This window comes from Felis catus, chromosome B4 (genome assembly GCF_018350175.1).
Source record: "Felis catus isolate Fca126 chromosome B4, F.catus_Fca126_mat1.0, whole genome shotgun sequence".
Taxonomy (NCBI): Eukaryota; Metazoa; Chordata; class Mammalia; order Carnivora; family Felidae; genus Felis; species Felis catus.
In genome coordinates this window covers 80,513,956-80,533,862 of record NC_058374.1, presented here as the reverse complement: position 1 = coordinate 80,533,862, position 19,907 = coordinate 80,513,956, and the positions used below count along the sequence as shown (strand labels likewise).

Here is a 19,907-nt window from a genome sequence, read left to right as displayed (position 1 = left end):
GGGCACAGCGAGGACAGGCCAGGCAAAGATCCCAGGGGTGGCGAAGGTGGACAGAGTCCAGGTAGTGGGACCAGGAGATGGACAGTCCTACAGTGAACACTCACAGACCCTCAGCGGTTCTGAAGCTAGAAGCCAGGATCAGGGTTAAGAATGCAGCTGTGACTGAAATACAGACTTTTATAAGCCCTATCCCATAACATTTAAATCCCTACTTCTTCTACTCTGTCCCCTGCCCACGAGCTGTTCCCCATCTTTTCTCCCAAGGCTGGAGGACAGGGCAGTAAGAAGGAATGGGAGGAAACGCTGAGGCCAGTGAGCGAGTGGGGCTGTGGCTGAGACTGGAATATGCCACCCCCACTCATTCTATAGAAAAAACATTCTCTCCCTCCCTCCCCTTGCTAACATATGGGCTGTTGGGATGAAGGCCTGGTAAAGGCAAAGGGAGGAAAACACTCAGCACATTCTTTCTCCTGCTTTGATCTCAAGTGTAGCTGCAGCAAAGGGCACCGAAGTTGAGAAGAAAATATGGGGGGGGGGGGGTTGGAGAGCATGAGAGCACAGTTCGGTGTAGAAAGGAAGAGGGTGCTTTCCCTACTACCCTGCGTTTGAATCTGATGGGAGCTTTACTCCCAGGCTGTTAAAAAAAAAAAAAAAAAAGTGTGAAAGAATAGGAAGCATAAGTGGGGGTTTGGGGGAGCAACCACAGAGAGGATGGAGACTTAAGGATCCCTTGTGATCCCCGAGATGACCCTGAGAGCATCAGTTGGGGGACTGGATGAGAAGTCACAGCAGATATGTGGATTTTCTGAGGGGGTGAGGAGCCAGGAACAGTGAGGTCTTCACCGAAGGAGTGACCACTTGATCTGCTCTTTGGCTGACTGCAGCACCTGCAGGGACAAGAGCGGCAGTGAGGGGCTTGCCTGGGGGAGGGGGGCGGGGGCGGGGCAAGGACAGAGATTGGGGCTCTCCTTCCCCGCACTTGCCTTCCCTGTCCTTAGAAGAATGGCAAATAGAAAATCCCCAAGGGTAGAGGGATGGGAAGAAGCTCTCTAAGGCCCTAGAGGGTTGTCAGTTTGGGAAATTCCAAAAAAATTCAAATCCACTGGGGGGATGAAGAGAGAAGAGGTATACCTGGGAGGAAAGAAAAAAACTGGGGGTTACTGGACATATGTCAGAAAGGAGGGGTTACCACATCCAGATGGGCTTCTTAGTGAGAATTCCAAGTAGGTAGAAAACAGAATCCCTCCCTTGCCTCCCGCATCAGGTAGACAGTCTATCTGCAAAGTAGCAGGATGGATCTGCAAAACCTGCTTATTCTAGAATATGCACTTCCAGCTTAGCCCTCATTTGAATAATAAGAGAAGAGAAAGAGAGAGAGAGAGAGAGAGAGAGAGAGAGTGTGTGTGTGTGTGTGTGTGTGTGTGCGCGCGCGCGCGTGCACACGCACGCACACAGACCATCTGCTTAAGGCAAGCCTCTGCTGGGGAATAAATCACTGAATGAGGCATCAGGCAGGGAGGGTTTGAAGGGTACAGAGCAAGGCTGACAGCCACTGCTCACAGGGAAGTGGGACAGGAGTTGGGTGGGGTAGGGAGTGTTTGGCTGGAGGAGTCCCAGTTCTCTGGAATAAGAGGGAGCCAAGAAAGATGTGTCTTCAGTCTCTAGACTCATTCCAACTTGGGCTGGGGTGGAGTGTTATTCTAGTCTCTTTAGTGACCCAGTCCGTCTGGAGAGGAAGAAAAGGAGAAAGTCCTACCTGAGACACGGTCTGCTCCGTAAGCGGAACATCTTCACCCTGTGGCACGGAGAAACAAGCATTTAGCATGGGAGAAAGCTGGAGTGAGACCTGACTGAAGTTTGGTAGTGGAGAAGGAAAAGGCAGATGCCCGACTTCTCAGTCCCTTCTAGGTGGTACAGCCATAATTTTACTTGGCCAGAGGGACTGTGAACAGAAAAGGGTCATTTCATCCATCCTCTGTTTTAAGGCAGGAGGACTTCTTAAAAGATTTATTCCATTCCAAGTAATCAGCAGGTTATCTGATCCTCAACTTGGGGGTGGGGGACCTGATTCCCTAGTCAGAGAAGACCTTCCCTGAATATCAATATCGCCAGGGAAAGGATGAGGGGGAGCCAGGGGTAATTTAATGGATCCCGCAAGGCCTGATGGGTAACGACAGCATGTTAATTTGAAGAAATAAACTGCTGCAACAGCAGCCTGAGAAGGGGAAGGCGGGAGTGGGTGGTGGGGGGGACCCTCTCTCTTGCCACATAGAGACATATGTTAGAGGAGAAGATTAAACTATGCAAATGGAGCCCACGGCAGTTAAGGGAGAAGATTTCCCATTACCCGGCACTGTCAGCCTTCACTCCGTGGAGGTCAGAGCTGGGACATTCTATGAATGGGGAGATTTGCTTTGCTCAAACATCGAGGCACCCCACAGTTTGCTGGTGGGCTCTCTCTACACCCACCATTGTCTCCCCAGCAGACCTGGAGGCTTCTACGGTTAACCCAAAGGCCCCTTTCTGGTATCCCTAGCACCAAAGAGGACTGAGGTTCTGCAAATAAATGCTTCCTGATAGACAGGTGCTGTCCTTAGTTATGTAAAGACTTTATGACAAGAAAGACACTCCTCTGCCTCACTTGATTGGGATCCATCCCCAAAGGAAGTATAAGCCAACCTCAACTTCCTTTATAGTTTCAGAATCATTAATATTAAAGTTTCTTTTACTCATCTTTGATTCAATTAAGTATGTACTAAATGTCCCCTCTGGGCAAAGACTGTATGAGACGCTAGGTAGCAGGTTAGGGACAAAAGTATGCCCCTTCTGCTTCCCCTCTTTGAGACAATGAGAATTTGAAAGGGGAGGAGAAGGTTGTATGTATTCTACGAGCCCTGACCTTTAGATAAATTTAGCAGGTCTGGCCCTAGAGGGTGAGTAGACGGGGGATGTAGGGGAGCACACTCTTGCTTACCCTTAGTGCTACCCGGTGTACCACTTGCTGGGGATCACTCTCTAGGATCACCCTAAGAAGACAAAGAAGAGACCATCGTTCACTCTGGCCTGAAGGACAGACCCATTGTGGGGATACTCTGGTCACTAAGGCCACTTGCCTTAGGACAGAGGCAACGATCCCACCCTCTCACCCCAGCTCCAAGGAGGTTCCAGGCAGGTCAGAAAACTCACCCTCCATCTACGATTTCATCCACAGCCAAGAAGAGACCCTCCATGTTCTCCAGCAGAGCTCGTTTTTCTACATTCTTCCTGAGTCCCCAAGAGAAGAGAAAAATCAGCCTAAGACACATAGGAACCTAGCACACCGTCTGAGTTGGGGATCCTAAACTAGACCAACAAAACGCCTCCACCAACCGCACAGACCAAAAAGGAAGTTAAGTAAGTAAATAAGAACTTTTTGGCTAATCCACTCTAAGCTTATTCCTATTCTTAGCTGCTAAGTACGGATCAGGAATGTCAGGAAAGAGAGTCAAAAAAATAGTCAATTTCTGACTATCCAAGAGTTGATTATCCAGAGCTACTGTTTCTTCCCTACCTACCGTGATGCTGCTCATGACATTGCTCATAAACACTACCATCAGTGGGTGGAAAAAAGCAAATAAACAGCTAAATCCAATCTGGGGGTGGCGGGAGGTGGAGAGGAGTTGGGTGCAAACTCTATTTGCACTCAAGCTCTGACAGACTTTCTGAGCCTCTCCCCATTCCCCTGCTCCCCCTGCGTCCCCCTCCCTCACCAGCTCTTCTCAGGCCTTGAAAAGAAGCCCAACCAGGGGGCTGGGAACAGTCAGGGCCCTCATCCACCAGCTTCAGATCCGGTGGTTGTACATGTGGCCAGTCACATCCGTCAGCTTGACTCTTTCACTAGATCACTGAAATGAAGTCTATTCATTCACCTGGCTAAGAAATAAATCATCCCCTTCCTGAGGAAATCTGAGCCATTCGCCCTGCTGATTTTGTGGGGCTGAGAGCGCCTGCTGTTCTGCTCCGGATGGCGGATGGCTGTCTGTACTGGGTTCACTTGGGAGCTGCCGGGGGAATGAAGTTCAGAGTCCTGGATGTTTTCAAGGAAAGTATCTTATATCTCTTCTGTTGCCCATCTACATGGGGAACAGAGGGCTGGCTGCTGGGGAGGTGGAGGGGAGGCGAGGGTAAATGGCATATTCTTCCTGTCCTATAGAAACAAAAAACTAAGGACTAAAGTTAAAAACTGGGAGTGTTGCCTCCATTCCCAGGGTACTGATGTTACATCTGGGACACTTCCCCACACTTGCCCTTTCCCTATCTTCTAATGAAGTCTAGAAAAGCACCTTAAAGGCACTCAGAACTCTGACAGAGCCACTGGGTAATATGAGAGTAGACAGACATTGCTCCCTCCCAATCCCCTTTCTTAGGAGAATTATCCCCCAGGTGGGACACACTTTCCATCCAGTCTTCCCCATCAGTGCAAATTACTCTGAAATAATAAGCCTAACTTCTCAAGGTAAATCAATTCCCTGGAGCCTCTGCTAATTCCCCCACAAATTCCTGGGCCTGATGAATAGTGACTTTCTCTCCCAAACAGATGTCAAGAATGGCCTGCTCACCTCAGCATCTGGCTCAATGAGTCAAAGAGGCAATTCAGAACAGCCATGAGCATCAGCTGTTGGGAGACAGGAGAAGCAGAAGGATAAGGTTCAAGGCCCTGAAAGCTGCTACCTGAAAACAAAACCTGCCAATTCATTAAGCATCAAAAGACACGGGCTTTCACAAAGGACCAAAAGCATAAGGTGGAAGTCAGAGCAAAAACAGGAAGAGGAACTGTGGTTTCTCGCAGAAATAAATTCTGCTACACGATCCCACAATTTGAGACCTCTCTCTGACCAGACTGTTCAAACTTTCCTATTGCAGTCCTCTACAGGTCTTTACCAACTGTGTATATGTTACCGGAGATCTTAGGTAAAGAAATCATTAACCAAACAGTAACTAAGGTCAGAGAGTTAGTGGAAAGAGTATGGACTTTGGAGTCAGACAGAGTTGGGCTTAAATCCCAGCTGAGCCATTTCTATATGTGTGACCCTGGGAAAGTTATTAGGTTGAACCATATGAAACTGCCATTTCTATAGTTCAACGGTGGTCATATGCAAGCAATTTCATATTGTTCCTCATGTTTTGGTTTCCTCATCTATAAAACAAGAACACTAATACCCACAACTCACATAAGTGCTGTAAGGATTAGGTAACAATGTACCTTACAAAGCACTTAAAGTAGTAAAAGCTCAGAAAGAATTGGTTCTCTCAAACTTTTACTTTTGCTTCAAATTAGGTGGGGGCTTATTTTTACTTATCTACTCTCCTAGACGTCGCTACCTGAGGTAAGTAGCTTTTCCTGTGCATAGGAAGCAGGTTAGGACTATATTCACAGTTTTCTCAAGTGACCCATTCAGAATGTACGGCTTCAACATGACCCTGAATGTTGGCTAACTGACCCAAGCTCAGTCAGATGTGGAGCCTTCGTAGTAGGAGCAAGCATCTCCTTGACCTTGACCGCACCTCAGAAATCTACCTCTGAAAACACTATGCAGGGAAGACCCTTGATACCGTATATCAGTATGTATGAAAACATATCTGGTGTCTCCAACGTGAAGATAAAAGAGCAATGGTGGGGGAGGGGGGTGCCTGGCTGGCTCAGTTGGAGGAGCAAGCGACTGTTTATCTTGGGGTCATGAGTTCAAGCCCCACGTTGGGTGTAGCGATTACTTAAATAAATAAAACTTAAAAAAAAAAAAAGAGCAAGTGGGGAAAAACCTGCATTCTAGGTTGATTTAAAAAAATATATTTTTTTTAATGTTTATTTTTGAGAGAGAGAGAGAGAGAGAGAGAGAGAGAGTAGGGAAGAGGCAGAGAGAAAGAGGGAGACACAGAATCCCAAGCAAGCTCCAGGCTCTGAGCTGTCAGCACAGAGCCCGACGTGGCGCTCGAACTCATAAACCACAGATCATGACCTGAGCCGAAGGTGAACACTCAACTGACTGAGCCACCCAGGGGCCCCTAAGTTGATTTGTTTGCTAGGTCACATTTGTGAGGGCAGCAGGACTCTGATAACTTCATTAGCCCCGTCAGAAGCCAGAGGGACGTGGCCCTCCTAGGGTCCAGAACCAGTAACTGTCCTGCCTATGGTTTAGGAAGTGGAGTCAGCAATAGCAAAGAGCGATGGGGATTCTCACCTCATTTTCATAGGAGCTGCCAATCACATAGAAATAGAGATCGATACTGCTTTTGTATACCACTGTCAGGCCTTCCAAGAGGGCGATTTCACCTGGGGGTGGGGGGAAGGTGGAAACAGTGGGTGGCCTGAGATAAGGAAGTAGGTAGAAGGAGTTCCCATGAATTCCTGGCATCCAGCTATTTGGGCTCAAGGAAGGTAGGTTGTAATAAAGTCCAAAGACCAAAGTTGACCTGCTTTTTCTTTCCAGGTGGTAAAAGGGAAGTATAAACTTGGGGAAATCGAAACGTATCTTCTCCTCTAACCATCTCCCCCGCCAACTACCCTTATTTCCCTCCTTGTATATGAGACAGGATACTAGTCGATCCTTCGGAGGTGAAAAAGCAGAGCGGTCACCTTTACAGACTTCCATTTACCTGCCCTAATGGATGCGGTACAATAAGCAGAGCTGCAGTTAAATTTGTCAAGTGAGGCTCATAAATCCAGGGACTAGACAGGTAGCTAACAGCCAACCTTCCAGCACGGTATTCCCGCGTGAGGTACACTCACCTCCCCATTACATTTCTGAAGAGTTTATTATATGAGGGGAGGAGGAAAAAAGAGAAAAAAGGAGGCAGTCGTTTTATCCTTTCTCTGCAGTCCTGCTGCCCCCCCCCCGCCCCCCACGGTTCCCCCAACACCAGGAGCAATGAAAGGAAAATGACCTACTGTCAGTCCGATGGGTCTTGTTGAAAATGTTCTTCTCAAAGGCCTTTTGCTCCTTGACACTGGGGTAGGTGTCGTCATAGTACTGGTCAGAGGGAAAGGAGATGGGTTGGGTCATTAGAGCTGGGAGCCCAGAATGATTAGTGATTGTGCTTTGCCCTGGATCTTGGATTTCTTTCCTTCAAGGCATGGGGTGAGGGAAAAACACTGACACGAAGAAGGAAGAACTATGGAGGCAGGGAATGGGCAGTGAGTAATTGAATACCAAAAAAAAAAAAAAAAAAATTTTAGGGACCCTGCCGTAGGCAAGCCCACCTCACACTTCTAAGACTGTAAGGGCAGAGGCCTACAAGCCCTACGATGAAGCTCTACCCCTGTCTGCACTCTAGGAGAGCAATCCCGAGACTGATCTCACGGAGTGCTTCCTAGGAGCTTCCTTACATCGGGGGAGCAGTGCTAAAGAATGCAAAAGACACTAGAAGCACAGAACACTTCTTCCAGACCCTCATGCACAGTATGAAACTGACGAATGGGGGAAAGGCTGCAAAAAACCTCCTTCCTCTAAAGAAAGGCAAAGCCTATCCAACCTCTCTCGTATCTTAGCTCTCTTTTCTGAAAACTGAAAACAGGAGACCATCTAGCACGTTGCTGAGCCCACTCCCAAGCTCTCCCTGGCACGGGGGCGGAGATACTAGGCTGCTAAATCGCTCTGCTCTTTAGGGGCTAATCCGTCGCAGTCAGCTGAAGACCTATGACAGGTCTGGCATTTAGTAACTGGATAACTGTTTCAAAAGGTGTCCTGCATAGTTACATCCAATTACAGGGAGGAACAGCTGGTGAATTCTAAACTAATCTCTACCTGCTGATTGATTTATGCTGTGCTCGCCCGGAGTTAATACACCAGGGACAGAAAAAATTTCCACAGGAGGGGGGAGACTATGGAGGGAGAGGAGAGGGGTGTCCTTTCTCCTCTCTTTCAATAGATCCAAAGTTAGAAACATCACACTGGGGAAATCAAGAGGTAACAAGCTTGGTGGTGACTGCAGACCTAGGGCTGGGACCCTGGAACTGCGAGAGAATTTCCTGGGAAAACGCAGGCAGGGTGACAACGCAAAAGGAAGGGGGACAAGAGTGATGGGCATGGGCAGCCTGCTTCTCATATCCAGACACTGTACTGTTCAGAAACCAAGGTTCCCAAGGTTTTCCCTGCTCTAATGCTGACAACAAAGGAGGTCAAAATCTGTGGAAGGCAAGTGTGGAAGCAGGGCAACTAAGAGACAGAAGCAGTCTGGGTTTTCATCTGGAGTGGTCACAGGAAAATGGAAGAATTCTCAAAATTATAGTATCAAGGAATAGGCGTTAGTGGGGGCAGTCCCAGGTCCAAATCTCAGAATCAGCCTTTGTCTTGCTCCTCAGTGAATTTCAAAGGGAATCTCACCTTGGCAAAAAGTCGATCTCCATCATTGTCCAGAATCAGGATGGCTTTGACAGTATACAGGGAGGGTTCCTGAAGAGATAGGAACATACCTTCAGTCCTGAAGGCTCCTGCTACCAGTGGCAAACCAGCTACCTTCCCCTAGTCCCACTGGGGCTGCAAGAGGATACAGAGGTGCCTCTGCATGTCCCCTACCCCAGCCTGGTTAGATGTAGACAATTCCCGCCGAGAACGATCAAGTGGTGAATGAACTGAATTGAGGGAGGGGGCATTTCGACAAAGAACTCCAAAATAGCATCAGAGGAACAGTGTCTCTGAGCCGGACTCACAGAGGATTTAATCAAGGTAGGTCACGGAATGTTATTTCCACACATTATGCTACAGTTATTTTCCAAACTACCCTCCCTCCCTGCTCTCCCACATACAGGTAGGTATGGAATGTGACCAGATTAATTAATAGGCACTGCACGAGGCTATCTGAAAATAGGATTGAATGCCCTAGTGTACTTGGAAGTTTCTGCAGTCCCAATGCAGTAGCAATGCAGAGGCATAAAGCAAGCCTTCCCTGAACCACCCACACACTGAGCAGAGGGAAACGAACACGCATGCGTGTGCACACTCGTGCACACAGACACACCAGTTCTGAACGCAGCCCAGCGAGACATCCATCTTCCAAGACTTCCCCTATGATCCCAGTTCCTCTACGATACTCCCAACACTACCGCTTAACTTGCCAAGACAAAAACCATTCTGAATTTTGGGGGAGTTACGAAGCAGTAAGAAGAGGGTCTAAGAAGCCGGGAGCCCGGAGTTAATGAGCAGGAGGGGAGTGTTCTTTCACTATCAACAATCAAATCTTGAGGATAATGGCTCTCGTAAAGGAACCACGGCCTCAGCCTTAATGGTTACATCCAACTGCAAAGCATATCACATTGCAAAAGCTCCTCTACTCCTGCAACTTCTAACGAAACAGCTAACCAGGAGAAGAAAAGGAAGGAAAGGGAGGCAGTGTTAACGTGTGTAGAAGGTGTCTGCAGGCTCATATTCCTTGAATTTCCTTTTTTTTTTTTTTATGTATTTTTTAAGTAGGCTCCACGCCCAACGTGGGGCTCGAATTCACGACCCCAAGATCAAGAGTCGTGTACTCCACCAACTGAGCCAGCCAGGCGCACCTCACATTCCTTGAATTTTTTTTAATGTTTATTTATTTTTGAGAGAGAAGAGAGCGAGTGAGCAGGGGAGGGGCAGAGAGAGAGGGAGACCAGAGACAGAGAATCCCAAGCAGACTCCGCGTGTCAGCACAGAGCCCAGTGTAGGGCTCGAACTCATGGACCGCCAGATCATGACCTGAGCCGAAACAAGAGTTGGACGCTTAACCGACTGAGCCACCCAGGAGCCCCACATTCCTTGAATTTCTAATCAACATTACTTACCCTTGCTCTCCCTCCCCTGTGCTGTGAGACAGGGCTGTTGCCTCCCTTTCCTGGCCTTGCTTAGGAAACCCGCGGTTCTCACAGGGGCCAAATGTAACCTCCAAGCATGTGGCATGTGTTTAATAAAGACCCAAGAGTGAGCATGAAAGAATTATTGCCAAGGATCCAGAAACTGCAACCTCCACAAAGGTAAACTGTCCCATGAGGCGCCAGGAGGTTTCTGGTTCCACGCAAAGAGCCAACCCTGCCTCGGGGAATTAAGAATGAGAGTAAAGGGAACCCAGTGTTTGGACAACAGGGTGATGAAGAATGTAAGCTTTCCTCACCTGAATTCTTGACAATAGCAATTTTTGTCTTTTGTTCACTGATTTATTCCAAGTGTCCAGAACATGTCACACACTAAACTCTCAGTATTTACTGGATAATTGTGACAAGAAATGAAGTTTGAGAATAAGGCAAAAATCTCTTGAAGTAGTAAGTGTCCAGGGGAACTCTTTTTTTTTTTTTTTAACGTTTATTCATTTTTGAGAGACAGAGCATGAGCAGGAGAGGGGCAGAGAGAGAGGGAGACACAGAATCTGAAGCAGGCTCCAGGCTCCGAGCTGTCAGCACAGAGCCCGACGCGGGGCTCAAACCCACGAACCATGAGATCATGACCTGAGCTGAAGTCAGGTGCTCAACTGACTGAGCCACCCAGGCACCCCTCTAGGGGAACTCCTGTAATTAGACTTCCATGTATCATTATACGTTCTGGTGTGGCCATTTGGGGTGATACTACTACCAACATATCTCTGCTCTGATCAACACTCCATAGAGATGCCCACTCTATACACATTACTCCCTGGAATAAACAGTCTGTCTCAAACTAAGGAACTCTGTGTCTAGCAGAGGCAAGTCTTCTAGAGTCTCATCTAAAAGGTCACAAATAGAGAAGCTTTCCTCACTCCTAATCCCCACAGAAAGATCTCCCCATAAAGCAGGCTTAATTCCATAGCAACTTGAGGGTCCAACCTCAAATGACCAAAAGGGAGACACCAGTGGGAATGAGTTTCCTTCACAGAGGAAAAGAAGCCCACAGGGAAGGAAATTTGGAAGAGAGCATTTTTCCTACTTTCCCTGGAAATCTTTGGCTCTGTTCTTCTCTCCACATTCACAGAAACCTTGGAGAGCTTCCTAATGGTTTAAACTGGGCATTAGTCTGGCATAGATAACTGGTTCCTGCAGCCATAGAGTCTGGCATCCCTAGAAAGAATGGGATGGATCCCAAAGAAAAGAAAAACCCTTATAGCCACCAGCCAACTAGGAGAGAGACAATGCCCTTTGTGGCCACTGGGGTATGAGTGCCTGAAACTGCTGGCAAAGACAGAAAGAGATTCCTGGGCCTTTCTCGCTGGCTTCCTAGAAGATGTTATCAAGGAAACCCCCCAAATAGGAACTGGATGTTACTGGGAAGGATAAAAGGCAGGCAAAGGAAGGCAGGGAGAAGACCAGATCTGACTCTGAGAGAGGTAAGAAGGCACTGGAGGAAAGGCTGGTGATTTCAAACGAGGGAATAACCATACTCAATAAAGCCAAGAATTGAGGCATGAGCGGATGCTGCTTCAGCTCTGCTACAGCTGGAGCCAGCAGCGTCTCCTTTACGTCTGTCTCCTGCCACCTCCTGACTACAGCCGGTGCCACTTCAGCCTGGGGCCTTTACCTCTCGGGAGTGGGGGAGGCCAAGAGTTCCTCTCATACCATAAAACTAGCCAGTTTAAAGGCCCCAGAAACCATGACTGGTAATGTAATTTCATTTTGAGTTTTTGCAAAGGGCAAGTTTATAAATAACTCCCAGCTATTGAGAAATGGGCCTCCTGGACAATGGACTAGGTTTGACCTTGTAACACATTAAATGCTGATTACTGAAAAAGACCCTACAAGCTTAGGCCAGGTTCAAAGGATTTAAAAGGTCTATTCTTCCCTCCCACTCCCAAATGTGTAGCTGCTAGAAAGCTTTCGAGACAAAGTTCTGTGATGCACTGACTTTCAGAGAGCCACAGCCTGAGTGTATAACAGAACTTCACCTCAAATGCTAATAGTGCCTGGAAATGACATGTAGGCAGATTGTTTGCGGGAGGTTGGGTGGCTCAGATAGATTTTCATGTGCGTTTTTATTGTCAAGGAAATTAGACGGGACTCCTCAGGAGCGCTGAAACAACACCAAACAAGCAACCAGCCTGCTGCAAAGGAGTCTCCGATCTCAATCAGAGGATTTCTGTGGTCTGGTGAAAAACACCTCCCAGTACCCCGGCGACTAGCACACGGGGGACTACAGGGGAAGTCATTCCTCGTGCTGCCCCCTGTGGGCCTTCAAATGACCTGCAGCTTCCTCAGCAGTGTAATCAGCAAAAATATTTAAAAGGCAGCTCTGGATAGAAGTTCTCTGTGTGTCTTGTAAGTCAAACTAGGAGAGATAGGCCCTGAAAAAGCACTGAATTAAGTCAGTTCACAGCGTACAGAGTAAGAAGGCACTCTGGGGTAAGATCATGAAATGTCACCAGAAGAGGAAAGGGGGGGTGGGTGGAGAGAGGGGAATCTTTGCAGCAGGCACACAGGATATCTGGGGGCTAAGACCAATTATTTTTATTTAATTCACGGGGACGGTGGGGGGGGGGGGGGGGACAGACGTGACCAAGAAGGCTTTGTGGAGCTAGAGGATGCTATCCACACGGCTGAAGGGGCGCAAGTAAGAACCTGGTTGAAATTCCTAGAAAGTTCTTCATTTCCCACTTAGAAATCTTTATGGCCATGCCAAAAAGTAGTACCCTGGCTCGGCAACAGGTCTTGATCAACAAGAAACAAGACGCTCTTCCCTCGACCCTTTTTTTTTTTTTTTAACGTAGGCTCCATGCCCACCGTAGAGCCCAACGCAGGGCTTGAACTCACGACCCTGAGATCAGGACCTGAGCTGAGATCAAGAGTCAGATGCTCAACCAACTGAGCCACTCTGGTGCCCCAACTCTATTTATAGAGCAAAACCAAGACGGTAAAAACTAGAAGGAAAAATCCCTAGATATCACTCCCAGCTGCTCTACGTAGCTAAGCAGGTATTTTGCTCCCTGACTCTGTGCCAACTCCTTTAACATGAAAAGCTCCTCTGGGGTTGAGGGCTCCAATTTGCCAGCCACAAGCCTAGGGACTTCAAACAAAAAGAAGAATTAGCTCCAGGCTTTGACAGGGAAGCAAACTACCCAAGAGTACTACCCAAGAGTTTGCTTAGATTCAAGCACAACTCAGGAAAGACCAGGAGCCACAGGTACCACAGAACATTACCCAGTTGCCATGAGACCAAATACTGGTTATAAAGAGGAAAGTGATTACAACCCTTAGGAAGGAAGAAGTGATGTCAGGAAGAGACACCTAGAAAGAATCTTCCTGTCTGACAGAGACAAAAAATGTGAAAGCACGGTCACTAAGAACTCAACCACTATAGGAGAAAATGTCTCCGAACTCCTAAAATCCTTTATTGTAATCTGGGTCGGCCATTAACTCAAGTTCTACCTTTCTGGGGGACTCTGCTTCTTCATCAGAGAAATGAGAGGCCTGACCTAGATCAGTTAAGGTTAATACCTTAAGTTACAGCAGACCTTTTTGATAAGCTGATGAAATTTATGGACCCCGTTACCAGAAAACTACACATTCACAAATTCTTAGGATTTCAAGGAGCCCAGTTAGAATTAAATATGATACTTTGTGAGGATAATAAGATGGTGTGGAGAGGGGAGGGGGAAAGGGGGAAATGAATACTTTTGAAAATCACCCCCTCTCCTCTGCCTCGAACCAAATAATGACTTCAATAAATATGTGTGTGGCCTTCATAAATTAATAAATATGACTGAGAAAACTAACACAGCCAGCAGGGGGAGCAAAGGTCGGCACCATACCCCTCCAGCTTTCAGTGACTGAACTTGGTGGCTGTGAGACAGGCAAGGACAAAGATAACTGAGCCTAAGCTCTTCAGAAATGCAAAATCTCAGGTCCTCTCTTAAAACTGAGAAAGCCAGGGCACCTGGCTGGCTCAGTCGGTAGACTATGCAACCCTTGGGCTCAGGGTTGTGAGTCTGAGCCTAGAACTTATTATTATTTTTTAATTTCAGAAAACCTCACCTGGAGAAGTTTTCCCCAGACGGTGCACAGTCCATTCTCCAACTATTATGAAAAATTACACAGGGGCGCCTGGGTGGCTCAGTCGGTTAAGCCGCCGACTTCGGCTCAGGTCATGATCTTGCGGTCCGTGAGTTCAAGCCCCGCATCGGGCTCTGTGCTGACAGCCTGTTTCAGATTCTGTGTCTCCGTCTCTCTCACCCTCCCCCGTTCATGCTCTGTCTCTCTCTGTCTCAAAAATAAATAAGCGTTAAAAAAAAAATTTTTTTTTTTAAAGAAAAAAAAGAAAAATTACACAAACGCAGGACAAAGCAAAGCAGCACTGGAAAGAGAGACAAGTTGAACAAGCAGAAATCAGAGCACTTGGCACCTGAGGCCTGAGAGCGACATTAGAACTTCCCGTCTTCCCAGTTGGGTAATCCAAGAGCTCTCATTTAAATATCATCAGTAAAGGGAAAAATCCGATGGAACTAGATCTATTTCTGCAGAGTTCTTGTTTATAACATTTCGGGCTATCTACCCTGCCCCTAATCTGCTAGCCTAAAAGAATGGGTCGACAGCCTCTGTGTTTGTCTTTCAGTCTACCAACCCAAAATTCAAAATCATGTCCTAAGGCCTAATTGCTATCCTCTGCCCCAGTTTCAGTCTCCCTCTAAAAAGTATACAAATAATAGAAAAGGAGTTGAAGAAAATTGGTAGGGCTATCCAAACCATCTGGCTGTAGGTGGAGATACCTGCCTTGACAGTGGGAAAACTAAACGCCGAGATAAGGAGACACGCATTTCACCTGACATGTGACTTAGGTTACACAGCAGGAAAGTCTTCTGAAGAGATGGGTGTGGTCAAACGCCAGAAGAGGAAAGCTAGGAAATCGAAGGATAAAGAGAACTCCTCTAATAATCTGATCTGGGAGAAAACCTATTCTGCACAGCATCAGGGAAGACGGAACGTGAGAGGGCCCTTGCCAGTACAGGCATCTTATGACGCGCATGGACTCAACCCCCCAATCCATCTTCGTCAGCTGCTTGAGGGCACTCTGCCTTCCATCTTTCTAATTACTCTAGTGTAAGTGGATAGGTGGACACGGATTCAGTATTCCTGTTCGATCCTTTATTTGCTTCTTGATTTCCCCTTTCCATGACTAGTGGTCAATATCCTAACTCTAACCAAGTTGTGTCAGCGGAGTAAAGAACAGTAGCAGATACCTAGATAAAAAAAAGACCCTAAATCTGCCACTAGGCTCCCTCAAATATCTGGATAATTGCATTCATCCTCTGCTTCACAGGGAAGACCTGGCTTCTCAAAGGTCTTTCTTCACATGGAGACCCCCTCCTCCTCTTTTGACCATGTGACAGCTCCCCTAGACCTTTGATATAATTTATACCTTGCCGGGGACCAACTCTTTCCCACCACTGTGAAGGAGAGGGAAAAAATATATATAAATACGTCGGAAATCTATAACGAGGTCTTCTTGGAGGGCAAGACACGGAGAGAGTTAGAAGCAGCGTCAATTGCTCTTTGGGGGTTTTAGTTCAAGCCGAGGTCTGCTTCCAGCAATCAACCATTAAAACAAGCCGGCCAGAGTAACAGCACAGTTTATTCTGATCATTTAATTTGAAGTGTCAATAAATTAAACTTCAATCAATTAAACTAGGTGTGCAATAACCCAGATGGACACCCCGACACCAACATAATCACAATAAAAATTTTTATGGCTGCCAGGGACCTCACCGGGGGCAGTGCTGGCACAGCTCGCGCCCTAGCTGAGAAATATATCTCCACGGCGCAGGATCGAGGAGATTGCTTCTCCTAACGAAATGGAGGGGCCAGGCACCGGCAAGGACGCAGCTGGGAGAGGGGCACAAGGGACTGCCAGGAACGAGATGGGAGTGCTTTGGGGGCTTAATGTAATTGATACCTTTGCCCAGAGCAGGGGGAGGGGGCATTCAGGCCAAGTACCTCTACTGTTAGTGCCAAAGGAATTTAACAAAAGCCCCATTAAGATGATTCAGGAAGCGAAGGCCACAGAGCAGTATCAACCTTTAAGTCATTGATGTATTCTGCATAGTTTCCTCCTCCACAAAGATGCACGCTCTTGTGCACTCTGGATGCCCTGATGTTTGAAGGAGTCTTAGAATTTGGGATGTGGTCATTGTTTTAGGATAAAAAATGGTATAAAGGGAGAGAAAGAATGGAATTAAGTCTAGTCTGAAAAGCGCTGGAAAAACACTCAGAAAGTGAATCCAGAGAGGTTTAGGAAAAATGAAACCTATGAGGAAAGATGTAAGGATCTAGACTGCTAGAGCAATTCAGCTTTGAGAGGAAAAAGAAAAGAAAAAAAATAAGGTAAAGGGGGAAGGGAGGAAGGGAGGAAGTCATTATCTTTAAGATTTCATAGGTTATTAATGGAGAATGGTGACCTGTAGAGATCCCTCTCCATTCACAGCTAAGAAAGGGAGCATCAGCAGAAAACAGCAGGAGAGAGGAAGTTAAGTACAAAGGTGCAGGCTGGGAGCACTATTAAGCACTGGGAAGGAAGCTGATGAAAGGGTCTCTTTCCTTAGGAGACGACAACAGGACCTGAGAAAGATTAGACAAATCTACTTGAAACCCAGAGCTAGATTACTTAATTCAAAAAAGAAATGTGACCCACTGTAAAGTACCTAAATGAAGGGAACCTACTGGTATTTAGAAGTTCCCATAATCAGATTAAGTTTCGGCAGATGTTTCTTCTTGACCCCCTCTAGATTACTCTTCCCTTCTTCTCAACACCCTATGGCTGTGTGCCTTGTGGAGGTGAGGACAGAGGAATGTACATTCATCAGTTTTCCCTAGAGGTCCAGTCAAAACAAAAATGTGAACGAAGGAAGCCTACAAGAACTTTAGAAGGTGTCTGCCTCTTTAAGGAGTGGTCTGTTAAATATTATCTGGGTACAGTAAACTCTAGTTCAGGAGACAGCTAAGGTAAGATCCAGGGATTCCTCATACTTTTCACGACGATGGTGATTTAAGTACTCAGGAGGCGCTGCTGAGTAAACAGAGGAAGGCATGAGGTTAAAAAGGACCAGTGCAGAAGGGTGATTCTGAATCCGATGGAGCTAAATTCCATGATCCAGTTTGTGAGGGTACAGAGAAATAAACATTTAGGAAGTATCACCTGATTCTCAACTAGGGTTCCTCATCTGAAGCACTGAATACTGAAAACTATTTAAATGACTACTTTTTTTTTTTTTTTAACTTCTCCCAAGGATGGTACAAACTAGTGCCATTGTGGATACAGAGAAGCTGATTCATTACATTAATGAATGCCTTAGGCTTACTTCTCTCCTAGAACTCTGGCTGAGAAAGCCTGGAATGATGAGAAAGATACATAAATTCTTAATTGGGGGCCCAAAATATAATGAAATTGTAAAGAGCTGACACAGAGGAAGGAAAATATTAGTTTAATATCATAAGAACTTTGGAGAAACGCACACGAATTGATACCTGTTAGTACTTTGTCCCCAATAAATGCTTTATATAATTGATGTTTAAAAGTACAGTTCTGCATACTGGAGAGGTATCCTCCAGTACGTGCTTCCCTGAGCAAGCCCTCTTCTCTATAATTTGGTTTCCCCTAAACCCATCACATAGATTTCTCATGACAAAGAATCGATATGGTTTTATATTTATTATTTTTTTATTTACTTTTGAGAGAGAGAGCGCATGAGCGGGGCAGGGGCAGAGAGAGAGGGAGACACAGAATCCGAAGCAGTCTCCAGGCTGGCTCCAAGCGGTCAGCACAGAGCCCGACGCAGGGCTCAAACTCACAAACCGTGAGATCATGACCTGAGCCAAAGTCGGACGCTTAACCAACTGCGCCACCCAGGCACCCCAGAATCAATATGGTTTTAAAAGCAAAGTTCAGGGGTACCTCACCAAGGTAGCAGGAATCTGGCATCTTGGGTACAGATCAAAATGGATACAAGGAAGAAGCAGACTGAAACAGACTTCAACAAGGAAGCAGACTGAAAACTGAGGTAAGAGAAAATGTGTGAGATTTTCACATATACCTCCCACAACTCACCACTACACACATATCCCTTATTAAGACGGCTCCCCAAGCATCATGTCCCTCACTCCTATACCTCTAAGCAGGCTCCCTTGTAAACAGATGTAGGGAGCATTTACAAAATTCCTAAAAATTTCCAAAGAAACCAATTCCCTGGAATTTATCCTAGTCTGTTAACTGGTTAAGAATACTGGCTAACTGCCTGGTACAGAAAATAACTTATTAAAAACTACTCAGGAGGTGCGTGGCTGGCTCAGGTAGTGGAGCCTGCGGCTCTTCATCTCCAGGTCATGAGTTAGAGCCCAACACTGGGCGCAGAGATTAATTAAAAAATAAAAAAAAAAATTTTTTTAATTTTATTTATTTTCGACACAGAGAGAGACAGAGCATGAGTAGGGGAGGGGCAGAGAGAGAGGGAGACACAAAATCTGAAGCAGGCTCCAGGCTCTGAGCTGTCAGCACAGCCCGACGCGGGGCTTGAACTCACAGAGTGCCAGATCATGACCTGAGCCGAAGTCAGATGCTCAACCAACTGAGCCACCCAGGCGCCCCAAAAAATAAAAAATTTTTAAAAACCTCAGATTTTAAGCTCGCTACCTAGACTTGATCAATTCACATGATGAGAAGGAATTATCCCTATCTTTGCCATTTTGAAAGAAATCAAACCTGTTACTGTCTTCTACCTGATGAAAATCTGGATATGTACATGTATTAGAGCAGAAAAAGATGCAAGAAAACATCTTTGGAAAGAGCCTGGAGTTAATCAAGGAAGGAGGTTGGCCGCTGAGTTCCTATACACACACATACCTATTAACATCCCCAGACTGTAAAACAGAGCACTTTAGAGAGAAATCCTCCAGTCTGGTTCTAAAGAAAGGGTAACAGTATTTTGTTTTAACAGGCAAAAGGGATTATACGGGTAAAGAAGCTAAAACACTCTTTTAGCCACCAAAATTCTCACATAACCAGAGGGAGAGTTAGCATCCCAGATCTTACAATAAGAATTCCTAACGCCTTAGAAGGAGAGAAAAAAGGAGAAGAGAATAAGGAGTCTGGAAAAAATATTCTTTAGTCCATGCTAACTTATCAGGTACTCCAGAACTTTGATGGAATACATTTACCATGACAAAACTACATAACAGGGATTAACAGGAGACCTAAGTAAAAAGAAAACCGTTTTCTGAAGATATGTAACAGAACTGTCAACGGAGAGTCAAACTATGACAACCACCAGGAGGACCCTGTGATAACAAGCAACTGCAGTCTAGTCCTACAATTTGGGGCCAGTTTGGAGGTCTGGAGAAAGTCAAATCAGAGTATCATCCATAATGCTCAGAATCAGGAGAAACCTAAAAGACCCCAATTCAGTATGCTGATGATCCTATGCGTTCTAAGGACTCCATGTGCTCCCTTCAACTTTCCACGGATTCTGCCCTCTCCCCGGAAGAGCTTTCTACTCTAAACCGAGGCTTTACCTCCTACAGTTCCTACACCAGGCCACACGCTTATTCCAGGGGCTGGCAGAACCTTCGGTCCCCGAGGATTCCCCGGGATTCCCCTTTCTACCCCCTCCCAGTCAGGATGAACCCCAACTCCCAGCCCCTCTGGACACCGCAGCACCTCGGCTGCCCCTCCGGCTCCTACCAAAATCAGCGCCTCCATCTTGCCCCGCAGCTGGTGCCGACGTGGAGCCGCAAAAGCAACACCGCCGCTGATTGGCCCTACATCCTCATTAGACCCCGCCCAGGATAAGGATTATTGGACTATATCGTAACAGCTATTGCTTTATTGGCCAATCAGTGTACTAGCTTGCTTAGCGGAAGCAAGGTGTCCAGCCAGAAGGCGCAGGCATTTGATTGTCAGATTAAACACTCAATACAACGCCAAAACCTCAAGGTTGAATGGGGCGGGAGGGTCAGGGGG

The 19,907-nt window shown here is 46.5% G+C and overlaps 1 protein-coding gene and 1 long non-coding RNA gene across 5 annotated transcripts; one reads left to right on the top strand and one right to left on the bottom strand.

Moving 5' to 3' along the window:
* Positions 1-610: 610 nt before the first annotated feature.
* COPZ1 (COPI coat complex subunit zeta 1) lies at positions 611-19,744 on the bottom strand. Of its 4 annotated transcripts, XR_006600761.1 has the most exons (11): positions 19,629-19,742; positions 8,361-8,429; positions 6,926-7,007; positions 6,219-6,310; positions 4,599-4,654; positions 3,909-4,040; positions 3,187-3,264; positions 2,975-3,026; positions 1,757-1,795; positions 984-1,131; positions 753-887 (listed from the first exon to the last, which is right to left on the bottom strand). XR_006600761.1 is itself a non-coding variant. In XM_003988794.5 (9 exons), the coding sequence occupies exons 1-9, from the start codon at positions 19,644-19,646 to the stop codon at positions 840-842; spliced, it is 534 nt and encodes a 177-aa protein (XP_003988843.1). In that variant the 5' UTR covers positions 19,647-19,727; the 3' UTR covers positions 611-839. The 4 variants fall into 4 exon arrangements, 1 of the variants encoding a protein (XP_003988843.1); XR_006600762.1 differs by lacking the exon at positions 2,975-3,026 and having other exon boundaries at positions 19,629-19,744; XR_006600763.1 differs by lacking the exon at positions 3,909-4,040 and having other exon boundaries at positions 19,629-19,734.
* Positions 2,268-5,280, top strand: LOC109501609. The gene is made up of 2 exons (XR_002159799.2): positions 2,268-3,393; positions 4,577-5,280. It is a non-coding gene; the product is annotated as an uncharacterized LOC109501609 (long non-coding RNA).
* Positions 19,745-19,907: the final 163 nt, after the last annotated feature.

Coding starts and splice junctions, on each gene's coding strand:
- COPZ1 (XM_003988794.5), bottom strand. Junction 4,655..6,218: donor GCAGCTCCTATGAAAATGAG/GTGAGAATCCCC, acceptor GTCTCCCAACAG/CTGATGCTCATGGCTGTTCT. Junction 888..1,756: donor CGGAGCAGACCGTGTCTCAG/GTAGGACTTTCT, acceptor TTGTCCCTGCAG/GTGCTGCAGTCAGCCAAAGA.